We start from the raw sequence: 12,587 nt of genomic DNA on the forward strand, positions 1-12,587 counted from the left end.
AACAAGGACAAGAATTGGGCTGGCACTGCAGACACTAATTAGAAGCCATGCTCCCGTAAGCATGTACCGTTTGTGAGGTACCATCCTCCAATGATGAATGATCGAGATACTAGCCATATACTTCACTGACAAGCGATATCTTGTATGGTTAATGTGACTTAGCATAATAATAAATTGTACGTGATTGGTGAAAATATCATACATATATATATCGTGGGGAGGTTCTGGTTTTCGTGGAAAGAAAACTCAACTATTGAAGGATCCAGTAATCCCACAGGCTCGAGCGCACAGTAGATGATCATTGGGTGATCTATAGGTACAATCAGTAATATTAAAGAGCACCTTTAAACTCTAACACTCTTCTTATATAATCAGCCTTAGTCACTCTTATAATGTTGTTTACTTAGTCACATTTAATCTTTTCCTCTTCATATCTTATCTTATCTTTTTTATTTCTAATTCCTAATTTCACAGTTTCGGCTATTGAATAGTACTTACGAAGAATTTTTTTTTTCCATCGCTACATAATAATATATTGTTTCCAACAAACAAGCCAAATTAGCACAATAATTGTCCTCCAAATGGGGATTCTCTTGTCAATTTGACCAAATCAAACATATAAAAAACCAGAGCAGTAAAAGTAATGCAACTAAAAAAAGGGAAAAGAAGTTGCTTCCTTTCAGTTATGAAACAATGGTTATTTTTCAGGAACATCAGAAATGCACTGGAAAGCATCAAGTAAGTGTCTTCAACTCAACCGTTGCTACAATATTTTAGAAAGTCAACCTCACTTGCAGATGTTGGGTATTAGAGTCGTATCATTGCACATAATAACTGGCAGTAGATTCACACACAAATAAATACTCCCGGAATAAATATAGGGTAGGTTTCATGAGGTGAGTGGATAAAAATCTCAATCTTATAACATCTTTCTTAGGTCCATAGCCCCAAACAGTAGAACATAGGATTACAGCACATCATTTGGAGGTCGAAGGTATGGGCAAGTAGCGCATTCTATAATATACGCAAAGTAACACATCTTGTTGACGATCTATTATAGGGTAATCTTTCATGGGTAGATCTGAGGCATTTTTTTTTGTCAAATCGGTTTATCTAAATCATTACTGTGCGAATACCTCTACTAAAAACAAGCTCCGATTGTTTTTTCGTCTGCTTTAATTTTCGCTATTACTCATAAAAATGACTGTTCTGCAATATTTGCTGGCCAACCACATTGGTTGGAGTCCGCCAATATGTATACCGTGTCCACGGTACTTTTCTGAGGGCCGAGTCCGAGCTCTTGGCGTATGCACAACCCCACGAAAACCAGGAAAAAAACGTGGGACGCTGCATTACTGAGAGATATCACAACAAATTACCACCTCCCTAGTCATAAAACTCAAAAGGAAAACAATCTAACCTTCGTGCCTTTTGTAAATCAAACTGAAAAGTAAACAATATTGGAAAAGAAGAACGGAAATAAAGGAAAAAAGAAAATGCAATTATGGGAATTGCAAGGACAGTAACAGGAATTGCAACTAGCAAGGTCACAAATGGGCTGACTTCCTTTTGCAATGCATTTAACATGCACTTTTGTTTAGTATTGACTTTTATTTTATTTTTTTCATCCTTTGAAATCTGCTCTGGTGTACATTGTAAAATTGTACGCTCTTGCTTTCTACATCAGGGTACATTATTTGAGCAGAGTTGCACACTAAAACCACACTAAAAAGTACTAAAAACAATACTAAACTTGGACATTGGTCTAAGTGACGAATTTGATATTTTGCTCTTGAAACAAGCCGTGTCGGTTTTTGGAAATTGTAGGCCCTGTTCCATTTGGAAACTGCCTAACCATCTATATTTAGTTATTGGCTACTTTTTCCTTTCCACTATTGTTCTACTGTAGAGTACATGTAGGCTCTGAAACTCACATTGAGTGTCAGCACCAATAAGAAAAAATGTGGAATTCCGCTGTCTTATTGACACTTACTTCAACATATGTCTTACTTCTGAGAGCCTCCACGTATCGGGCACATAGCATTTTTTGATGTTTTTCATGAGGAGCTATATACCCTTTTGAATGTATCGAGCACATCTTGTATGAGAGTTAGGCTGCATCAAATTTTACTATTGCTTAACTTTAGTGTGTGGTCTGCTAGCTAGACAGTATAATCCATACTAGTTTTGACACCACTCATTATATGTAATTGCCAGGAGCTCATGCCAAAAAGTGACGCTTTCACTGAGTGAGTACATCTATATAAATATGAAGGCAATTGTTACATCTTAGTAACTTCCCACTTGCTTTTCCTGGTTGATGGAGTTAAAGATTCCAGTTCCAACCCACAATGGATTCTGTTGAGTTTAAGAGCCAACGAAATATAGTGCTCTTCAGCATCGAGAATGAACTAGAAAATGAAAATTGTGAACCATCAAACAGTTCAGTGAACAGTAACTTTTTCCTTAATGACGAATCCAAAGCTCTTAAAGTGAAAGAGTTTGCTCTAGAATTACAAATTGACGAAAGAAAACTTATGTGGAGGATCGACTTTTTCGTCTTGGCTGCGTTCTGTCTCCTTTATCTCATCGCTAATTTTGAAATCCGTCAGACCTCATTTCTGGATCAGTATTTCTGTGCTATTCTATGGTGCCTTAGTTCTAGCTTCTGGTTTTGTGAAGAGTTATAGTGGCTATGTCGTTTGTGAATTCTTCCATGGTGTGTTCCAATCAGGTTGTGACAGTGCCGTCTTTTATATCCTTGCCCATTATTATGAGAGAAGAGAATCACAAAAGAGAATCTCATATTTGTATTCCACTCAGCACATTGCCATTCTTGTTAATAACGTAGTATGCTACGGTATCAACCTTCATATGCATAACCGGTATGGGCTTGAAACTTGGAGATGGCTATTGATAATCCAAGGCAGTATCACCATGGGCACTTCTATCATCTTGTTTTTCGTTTTGCCAGACTTCCCTGAAGGTATGAGATTCTTCACTAACAACGAAACCCTCTTCATCGTCAAGAAGTTGGAAGTTTACTTTGGGAAGTCGGGGTACAATATTAGTTTCTCTAGGGAAGATGTCACCGAAACCCTTAAAGATCCGATGATTTGGCTCCCAGGGATCACTGCCATGTTCTTGGGCTGTGTTACTTATGTTTTCACTTTCATCGAGACTATCAGTTTCAGCTTTGCTGGTTACTCACTTGAGGGTGCCATGGAAAGAGCGACGTATACATGGATTGTTGGGTTCTTTTATATTCTTATTACCGGGCATATGTCGGATTACTTTGGCAAACGGTCTCCATTCATCATTGCTAGTTCTATATTTTCATTGTACGGACTTTTGGTGCTTCGGTATGCTGACTACTTGAGTTTGCGAAACGCTTGGAGATATTCTACTAATTTCTTGATTGCTTGCGGGTCATACTCTGCTTTTCCGCATTTCATTGGATGGGCAACTTTCAACTTATGTGGACACTTGAGAAGGTCTGTGGCGACCTCGCTCATGATTAGCTTATCAGATTTGTCAGGTCTTTATGGATTGTTTGTTCTCCTTAATAACAATGCCGAACTCACCAAGGCTACCACGGTAGGGTATATCTGGGAAATTGTGGCGATTGTATTGGTATTTGGATATGTGTTCTTGGTTTATCACGAAAACAAGAAGAAGAGATCAGCAGAATATAAAGACAATTTCCACCTGCTTTCTGAACGAAAGAAAATTCTGATGGGTGACAAAAACCCAAGCTTCGATTATATGTACTAGATGTTTTTGTAGAGACTTAGGTGAATCAGGCGCCCTATTGCTTCTTATTGTCTTTATGTTTGTTGGTGTTTTCAGTATTCTTTCAATTCTTCGGTTTTTGTATATTTTGGTGTTTTCAATATTCGTTCATTTCTTTGATCTCACGCTGATTTTAATGTTTCTTGTTTCGCTTTCTTTCTTAGGTGTTTATTATGCATTCTTTTATTCTTATTAAGCTTTTGTTCTCTTTCCAATTCCTAATATCCTGATCCGTTTAAAAAAAGTCTCTCTTAGGAACCCTAAGCAAGTCTCCAGAGTAGATATAGCGGAAAATGCGAACTTTGCTTTTCATTTCCCTTAAATTGATTTTTTTCTACTTGAGAAGGCTGTTTAATTGCCAAATGAAGATAATCTTATTTCATTTCAGATCATAATTCTGCCGTGTTTCATGATAAGCACCATGATTGGATCGGCGGATCTAATGCTACATTACGCCATTCAATTGGCAAACCAATATATTAGTGTGGTGACATACTCTTTAAAAATTGAGTACTTTTTGAAAAAGAAGTAAACTATTATATTTACAGGAATCTGCGCTTTTCTCTTTCTTTTCGCATTTAACTCATTGCAAGATCCTTTCATGCTTCAAGTTGATTATTTTCATAACCTCACTTTGTGCGTATATCTGTACATAAAATTATCATTGGGTTAAGAGTTAAATAGTAATCCTTAGATATGGATAATTTTACCTACTCTTATTAATAAAGCTAAGATTACTGAAGCTGTACCAGATATATGATTCGCTTGGTGATTTTGGGCCTGGGACATGGCTTACATTCTTAGGGTATAGTCCTCTTCTTAAGTTCGATGACAGTCCCTAATGTCTTGTAATGTTCTGGTGTACAATATTTAAAATTTTTGGGTCTAGGGACTTTTTAATGATTCTGAGGATTACTAAGTCGCAAATCAACATTGATAATCCTCATTTCCTTCTAGTAGACATAATGTTGTGAATTAATTCCCACAGACATTGTTCCATTTTGCAGCATATGATATTAAAGATTTTTCAATTTATGCAATGGATCTCATAATAGAAACTGGGTTGCCAATGGGACCCATATTGGCAGGACTAAGAAGGTTTGCCATGAGGCTATCCCTGGGCATCATTATATAATTAGGTTTTCTTTATGGGTTAAACTCAAATCTCTCACTGCTAAGTTGATATTTTTTCCTGTATTTAACTCCATCTCCAATTCCAGATATATATGATCGTTGGTAGATAAGGACTCTTTGTTCTGGTAGATAACGCTTACGAAAACTGTAGTGTATTCATGTGGATTATCTTTAGTAATCTGGGAGAAGCAATATGCATTGTGCTGTGGGAAAGAAACGTCACAACAGGAAAAATATATTTGTAATAGCTAATAGTATTGACGACTGGCTGAAGCAAGAAACTTTATTTTGGGTCCAAATCTATTATTGACCACTGCTGGTAGTTAATTGCAAACACCGACGAAAATGCACAGGAGAGAGGGTTTGTAGGTATATCACCGCCAACTATATGGGTGAAAATTTGCTGTTTCACAATTACAGGTGGTATGAATAACAATCGTATGGTGTTGTTCTGCATTGTCATTTCCATTTTTTCGTATTGCTACAAAGCCCAACGCTTTGCAATAATGAAAAAAAAAAAAAAAAAAATTCTTCACACCCTCAAGGCCGTTCCTTCGACGCATTGTTAGGTGAAGCACATAAAGATATATTTTTTCACTCTTTCTGTTGAGTGTAAGCCCACTTGGTGAGGAATGGGGGCGCAGGCCAAGGTCAAGGAGGGTTCTATCAGGAACTATCTTTGCCAGTCTTGAAGCCTATAAGCTTTCTACTTTTATTTAACTTACCTAAAACCTTGATGGAGTCAAAAAAACAAAGCAGGAAAGTGACAAAAAGCGCAAACCTCTATTAATACTCTACACCGGCATCTGTACTAAATTCCGATAATTTTCCTCAAACGCAGAATAGAAAACATCACCACACATCGATCGTCGGCCAAGGGATTATTCAACAACATGCAATAATTCGAAAGTTTTTTTCTTTTTTAACATCATGAGGATTTTTTCTTTCTTCTTGACAAAAGTTTCCCTATTACACATCTATAACAACCAGACAGGATGTGTGCAAATCTCCCTTTTTCTCAAATATTCTGACAGTAGAGACTCTGCCAATAGCACGTAACATTTATTGATTATTCTGGTTAACAGATTTTGTTTGTACAGTCGATGCATCATGGTGTTTTTTTTTTCACCTCAGCCTACATTGTTGATGCAGGCTATTATTTGTTTTTCCTGTTGGGTTTATTCAAACAAGTAGATCTACACCAGTATAGAAAACAATATTCTGCTCCTGCCTGAGGGTTAATATTTAAAAAAAAAAAAATGAAAACTGAGACAATTTCCATGAAGATAAGGGATTCTTCTCCTTCCATTTCTCTATGACTCCTTGGGGCTCCTCAAAGAAATATTTGAAGAGTTGAAAATTTCAGCTCCAACCCACAATGGATTCTGTTGAGTTTAAGAACCAACGAAATATAGAGCTCTTCAGTATCGAGAATGAACCAGAAAATGAAAATTGTGAACCATCAAACAGTTCAGTGAACAGTAACTTTTTCCTTAATGACGAATCCAAAGCTCTTAAAGTCAAAGAGCTTGCCACAGAATTGCAAATTAATGAGAGAAAGCTTAGGTGGAAGGTTGACTTTTTCGTCTTGGCTCCGTTCTGTCTTCTTTATCTCATCGCAAATTTTGACCGTACGCATTTTGGGCTTCTTTATCTTAATGGTATCACCTCTACCCTCGAAATCACCCAATTACAGTATTTCGCGGCCTGTGCTGCTTTCTTTTCCCCATATGTGTTTTTCCAATTCTTCTCCAACTTGATATTGAAATCCGTCAGACCTCATTTCTGGATCAGTATTTCTGTTTTATTCTATGGGACGTTTGTTCTTGCCTCTGCGTTTGTGAAAAGTTATGGTGCTTATGTCGTTTGTGAATTCTTCCATGGTGTGTTCCAATCAGGTTGTGACAGTGCCGTCTTTTATATCCTTGCACATTATTATGAGAGAAGAGAATCACAAAAGAGAATCTCATATTTGTATTCCACTCAGCACATTGCCATTCTTGTTAATAACGTCGTATGCTACGGTATCAACCTTCATATGCATAACCGGTATGGGCTTGAAACTTGGAGATGGCTATTGATAATCCAAGGCAGTATCACCATGGGCACTTCTATCATCTTGTTTTTCGTTTTGCCAGACTTCCCTGAAGGTATGAGATTCTTCACTAACAACGAAACCCTCTTCATCGTCAAGAAGTTGGAAGTTTACTTTGGGAAGTCGGGGTACAATATTAGTTTCTCTAGGGAAGATGTCACCGAAACCCTTAAAGATCCGATGATTTGGCTCCCAGGGATCACTGCCATGTTCTTGGGCTGTGTTACTTATGTTTTCACTTTCATCGAGACTATCAGTTTCAGCTTTGCTGGTTACTCACTTGAGGGTGCCATGGAAAGAGCGACGTATACATGGATTGTTGGGTTCTTTTATATTCTTATTACCGGGCATATGTCGGATTACTTTGGCAAACGGTCTCCATTCATCATTGCTAGTTCTATATTTTCATTGTACGGACTTTTGGTGCTTCGGTATGCTGACTACTTGAGTTTGCGAAACGCTTGGAGATATTCTACTAATTTCTTGATTGCTTGCGGGTCATACTCTGCTTTTCCGCATTTCATTGGATGGGCAACTTTCAACTTATGTGGACACTTGAGAAGGTCTGTGGCGACCTCGCTCATGATTAGCTTATCAGATTTGTCAGGTCTTTATGGATTGTTTGTTCTCCTTAATAACAATGCCGAACTCACCAAGGCTACCACGGTAGGGTACATCTGGGAAATTGTGGCGATTGTATTGGTATTTGGATATGTGTTCTTGGTTTATCACGAAAACAAGAAGAAGAGATCAGCAGAATATAAAGACAATTTCTACCTGCTTTCTGAACGAAAGAAAATTCTAATAGGTGACAAAAACCCAAGCTTCGATTACCTGTATTAGTTTCTTTTATGCTCTGGGAATCTTTAGTTCTCATTTCAGTATTTTTCAATAGTTTTTTTTTTTTTGTTCTCTCTTCATTATTCCTTTCTTTTTCTTCATATGCTGGCTTTGGGCATAATTATTTGGCTCTTTTAACTCATTTCGACTTTTCTTATTGTTATATTCTGATAATCTCTTTGTTTAACCAGTTCTTTTTTTTGCTACGAAATTGCACCACCGTTAGAAATTACTAATGCAAAAAAAAACGTAAAACACAATCTAATTGATGATGATGTGAACAGAACGTGAAGCGAAACTCCAGGAAATAAGAATATATTGAGTGAGAACATTATGTTCACTTGCTTCTCCCACGATATATGCATTAGAGTGTCTACATATTCACCTTAAAACTATAAAAGGAATAAGTTCTCGTGATATAGATTATCACCAGGCTGAAGATGTGGGTAACCCATAATTGCGGAAAATCGTTGTACTTTTCTTTTTCTTCGTATTCTCTTATCGCGCATTTGAGGAATTGGGTCAATTAAGATGAATGATTGTCAATTATGTCTAGACAGGCGCGACGAAGAAGAGTGAGAAAAACGTGACACGGAACCAAACTGCACATCGGAAAATAAAATTTACTCCGTATGCAGGGCGAGAGTCGTGGGACACTTGGCCCGTTTTGTCCGAAGATTGTTCCATAAAGCTTTGGAAACATCAGTTATCACCATCCGTTGGTATTCACAATATACAAATCTGGAGGTATTTTGCATTCATAGTCAATCACTGCGTAGCACAACATATATATATATATATATATATATATGGGTATGTACAGACGTGTGTGTATATCTTGACATATCTATGGTAATTAGTTAACCCGTGTGGATACGTGCTGCAGAATAAAAAATCAACAAGATCAGATCGCCTGAGGTATGGGTGGTCTGAAAAGGACGCTAAAATTAGGGAGATAAAAAGGTATAAATTACAGCGAGTCAGCAACAATATGATTGTTTATTCTGTTCATATTAATCCTGGTCACCTACCTGTTTCCCAGAATTATCACACAAAAAAAAAAATTCACCACCACAATGTCACAAAAAACTGCTCTTATCACCGGTGCCGGCGGAGGTATTGGTTCCGCCCTTTGTAAAGTTTACGCCAAAAATGGTTACAAAGTGTTTGCCATCGATATCAAATTCCCTGAAGAAGTGGCTGCAAAATTCAAAGAATTAGAAATCATCACCTTCCACACCGATGTTACCAAGTCCGAGCAAATCGTTGATCTCAGACAGAAGCTTGTAGAGGAATTCGGGTTGACACAATTGGACGTCCTCTACAACAATGCCGGAGTTGCTTCTTCCTTGCCAGCTATTGACTATTATGATTCTGCTTTGGAGTTCGTTAATGGTGTCAACTTCCTTGCTCCAATCAAGTTTGTTAGAGAATTCTCTAAGCTTATTATCAAGGCGAAGGGTACTATTGTTTTCACTACCTCGGTCACCGGTTGGGTTCCTCTCACTTTCAACTCCGTATACGCTGCTACCAAGGCTGGTCTCGACCAATATGCCCGTACTCTTAATAGTGAAATGAAACCTTTGGGTGTCAAGGTCATCAGTATGGTTACTGGGGCTGTTGATACCACCATTGGTACTCCTACTGATTTGCCAAAAGACAGTATTTTCAACACTCCAGAAGTCCATGAGCACATGAAGTGGAAGAGAGCTTTGCTTAAGAATGAAAATGCAATGGATCCTGAAGTTTATGCTGAAAGGGCTTATAATCAACTCAACAAAGCTACCCTCAACAACTTCAGACTCTTTGAAGGGAAGAGAGCAAGTACATACTATACTATGTTCAGGTTGCTTCCAGTCCAAATGATGAATGATTTCATTCGTAAGAGATTCAGAAGTATCACTGTTTACCCCCTGGTCTTCAAGAAATTGGAGGCTGAATCTGGCAAATAGGGAGTTCTTCTTTCTATCATCTAATAAGGTTGCATTTTGCTCTTTACATAATCTACGTGCTCTCTTTATATTTTCTAATGACTAGTTTGGTGTTCACTTCTATATTCATTGCTTATTTGTTTTTCTTGTTGTAGGATCAAAATATGTTTTTTTTTTTTTTTTTTTTTGAAGTTAAACCATGTGTGTACATTTTAACCCGTTTATTTCTCATCCCTGCCAAAGAATTCGAAACCAAAGCTGATAAATTTAAAGACTGGGAAATGAATTTCTTGAGGACTTTACTATAAAAGTTAAAAGTGAAACAGTATAAAAATCTAAATAGTGTAAAATGACGCGATCTGAGCAAAAAAAATTAAAACTGAAACAAGCAAAACACGACTTTTTTTTTTTTGGGAGTTTGAGTACTTTGCTTTAGTAGAATAGGCGATCACCAATAAATGATTGAAGGCAACGTACGTAGAAGAGCCGCTCGCTCGTGCTCTAGGCCCATGCAACAAAGTATTGAGCGAGAAAATCATACAAGACATCGCTTTTCATTAAGTACTCACTTCTCATAACAGAAAAATATGTACAATCATTGGAATAACATTGGAATGAATGGATAAAAGAGATAAATACTATTCTGTTGAATTACACAAGGAAAATATTATAGATGCAAAATGCAAGGGTTATATTAAGAATACCTCTCAGGTGATTAATACGAATTTAAATCTTTGGCAATTGAATCACACTGAAACGAAAATCAAAAAATGGTGACACGTAACGAAGCTATGATTTAGCTCAAAGCCAAAGATCACCCCAGAGACTGCTTGCTACAAATATGAAGAAAATAATACCTCTTTCCCCTGGTTAACTTTTTGGATATGTGCAAAAATTCTGATTACACCTTTCTTTTTTTGAAGATCGAAGTACTTTATTGTCAACCAACAGAAGTTTCTATGGTAATAGATTATGCCTTGAAAAATCTGAATCGCTCAATCTTCTTGAAGCTTCGGAAAACTTTTAGAAATCTCGAGAGGCTTAATGGGTTCCCTATAGGGAATATGCTGACACACCACACTTGCAAGTAAAACGCAGTGTGTTTTGCGTAACAATCATGCTGCAGATCATGATTTAGCCACAATACCATACCAATCGAACTTTGAAGGAAAAAAAAAAAAATACGCGCATTAGCTCACGTATGACGGCAACCCTGCCATGACCATTTCTAGTCGAAGACTAAGTGGTCACATTCGTAAAAGTTTCAATTCTCTAGAACTCGAATGAGTCTAAAGATTTTTTATCACATTTACATTAGATCCTACACATAGCAGTCGGCGTTAAGGATAGGAAAATGTGCGAGAGCTTTGGGAAAGTTTGATGCGCAAATCACGTGCACTGTCTCAAAAGTGTAATAGTAACCTACCAATCGCTGATATTAATGTTCCAATACTTGTCAGCCTCACGGTGATACTCTCTCCGTGAGCTTCTAACCAAAATGATTTTGAGATCCCTCAAATGTTTACAGACCAATTCAAAGTATTACACTGATAGTATGTTGGAAATTGTCCTCCTCCAAAAGAAAAAAAAAAAAACAACCTCTTCCTGCGCCTACACGCTCTTACTTAGTTGGTTACAACGTAACATGCAGTCATTTTATTACCATCCCCTATTTTCTTATTATTTTATTGTGTTCTATCTATTTGCTTTAGTGTGTAATCATCTTGGAAACGTATCCTAAACCAATATGGTGTGTCCATTGTTTACGGTTAGAGTCTAGTTGAATACGAGAGTTTTATCTTTGTTGTGGACGTGCACAGGCTGCTGGCCGAGTAAAGCATCTTACCCTACCTGTCTTTCCGCGGTCTCTTGACTGGACAGGCCTCCTCGGGGGGCTTTGATCGACGTGCTGCCGACAGTCTGCACCCCTAACCAACCCACCACCATGTAGCACCTTGGGCACTGAGAATTGAACTAACCAAGAGATTATTTGGCCAGATATTACCAGAAGAAGAAGAAGAAGAAGAAAAACAAGAAAAAGAGGAAGTAGAAAAAGAATAAGAACAACTATAATAATAATAATAAGCACTCGAGTAAATCTCCAAGAAGCTATTGTCTTGATTAAGGGGATGTATTGCCAATAATACACTCACTTGGTGAGTTATCTTTTTTCTCTGTTTTCCAAAAATAGATAAATCTCAAATAGCTATTATAATAGTACATTTTTTTTTTTTTTTTTTTTTTTAATATGAGTACATCTCCATGCCCATTTTTCGATCTAACCACTAAGCTAAAAAAAATCCAATAATCTATGGTACATATACTATAGTATGAGTTACGAATTTCATATTCCAACCACGAAACTAGAGAGGAGAGTTCCAATCAATAGTTTTGCATCTTTTTCCTTTATTTTTTTGTTTTTTTGCCCTTTCCCTTTTGTCACATCATGTTGATGAAGAAGTACAACAGCCTTCAACAGCTCACAAAGAAAATATTGCACAAAAAAATAGTCCACCAACATGAAACATGAGATTTTGTTTTTTTGATAATCTCCAGATAAGCTGTCCTCTTATCATCGACTGATACAGCAATGTAATAATCTTGAGGGGGAGTTGTGTAAGTCGTATTAAGCATTTGAAACCCCCTCGACTGTGTTGGCCATGAGTTGCGTACTCTTTATGCATTACGGACTTCCAGCGCACCTTAGATTGCATCAAGGTGGGAGAACTAGCTAGTATTTATACTAGTTTGTTACTATCTGCGCATACAGGCAGATAGACACAAACTACTTTGAC

General features: G+C 37.3%; 3 protein-coding genes across 3 annotated transcripts; all 3 read left to right on the plus strand. All coding sequences in view use genetic code 12, as the record gives it.

Moving 5' to 3' along the window:
• Positions 1-1,961: 1,961 nt before the first annotated feature.
• On the plus strand, positions 1,962-3,774 carry DASC09_055770 (uncharacterized protein; the record flags this gene model as incomplete). Its single annotated transcript, XM_064999162.1, has 2 exons — positions 1,962-2,026; positions 2,631-3,774. The coding sequence occupies 2 exons, from the start codon at positions 1,962-1,964 to the stop codon at positions 3,772-3,774; spliced, it is 1,209 nt and encodes a 402-aa protein (XP_064855234.1).
• A 2,530-nt stretch (positions 3,775-6,304) lies between these two features.
• On the plus strand, positions 6,305-7,864 carry DASC09_055780 (uncharacterized protein; the record flags this gene model as incomplete). Its single annotated transcript, XM_064999163.1, has 1 exon — positions 6,305-7,864. The coding sequence occupies one exon, from the start codon at positions 6,305-6,307 to the stop codon at positions 7,862-7,864; it is 1,560 nt and encodes a 519-aa protein (XP_064855235.1).
• A 1,073-nt stretch (positions 7,865-8,937) lies between these two features.
• DASC09_055790 (uncharacterized protein) lies at positions 8,938-9,813 on the plus strand (the record flags this gene model as incomplete). Its single annotated transcript, XM_064999164.1, has 1 exon — positions 8,938-9,813. The coding sequence occupies one exon, from the start codon at positions 8,938-8,940 to the stop codon at positions 9,811-9,813; it is 876 nt and encodes a 291-aa protein (XP_064855236.1).
• Positions 9,814-12,587: the final 2,774 nt, after the last annotated feature.

The sequence above is a fragment of the Saccharomycopsis crataegensis genome (assembly GCF_037102585.1).
Source record: "Saccharomycopsis crataegensis DNA, jcf7180000000097, whole genome shotgun sequence".
NCBI lineage: Eukaryota > Fungi > Ascomycota > Saccharomycetes > Ascoideales > Saccharomycopsidaceae > Saccharomycopsis > Saccharomycopsis crataegensis.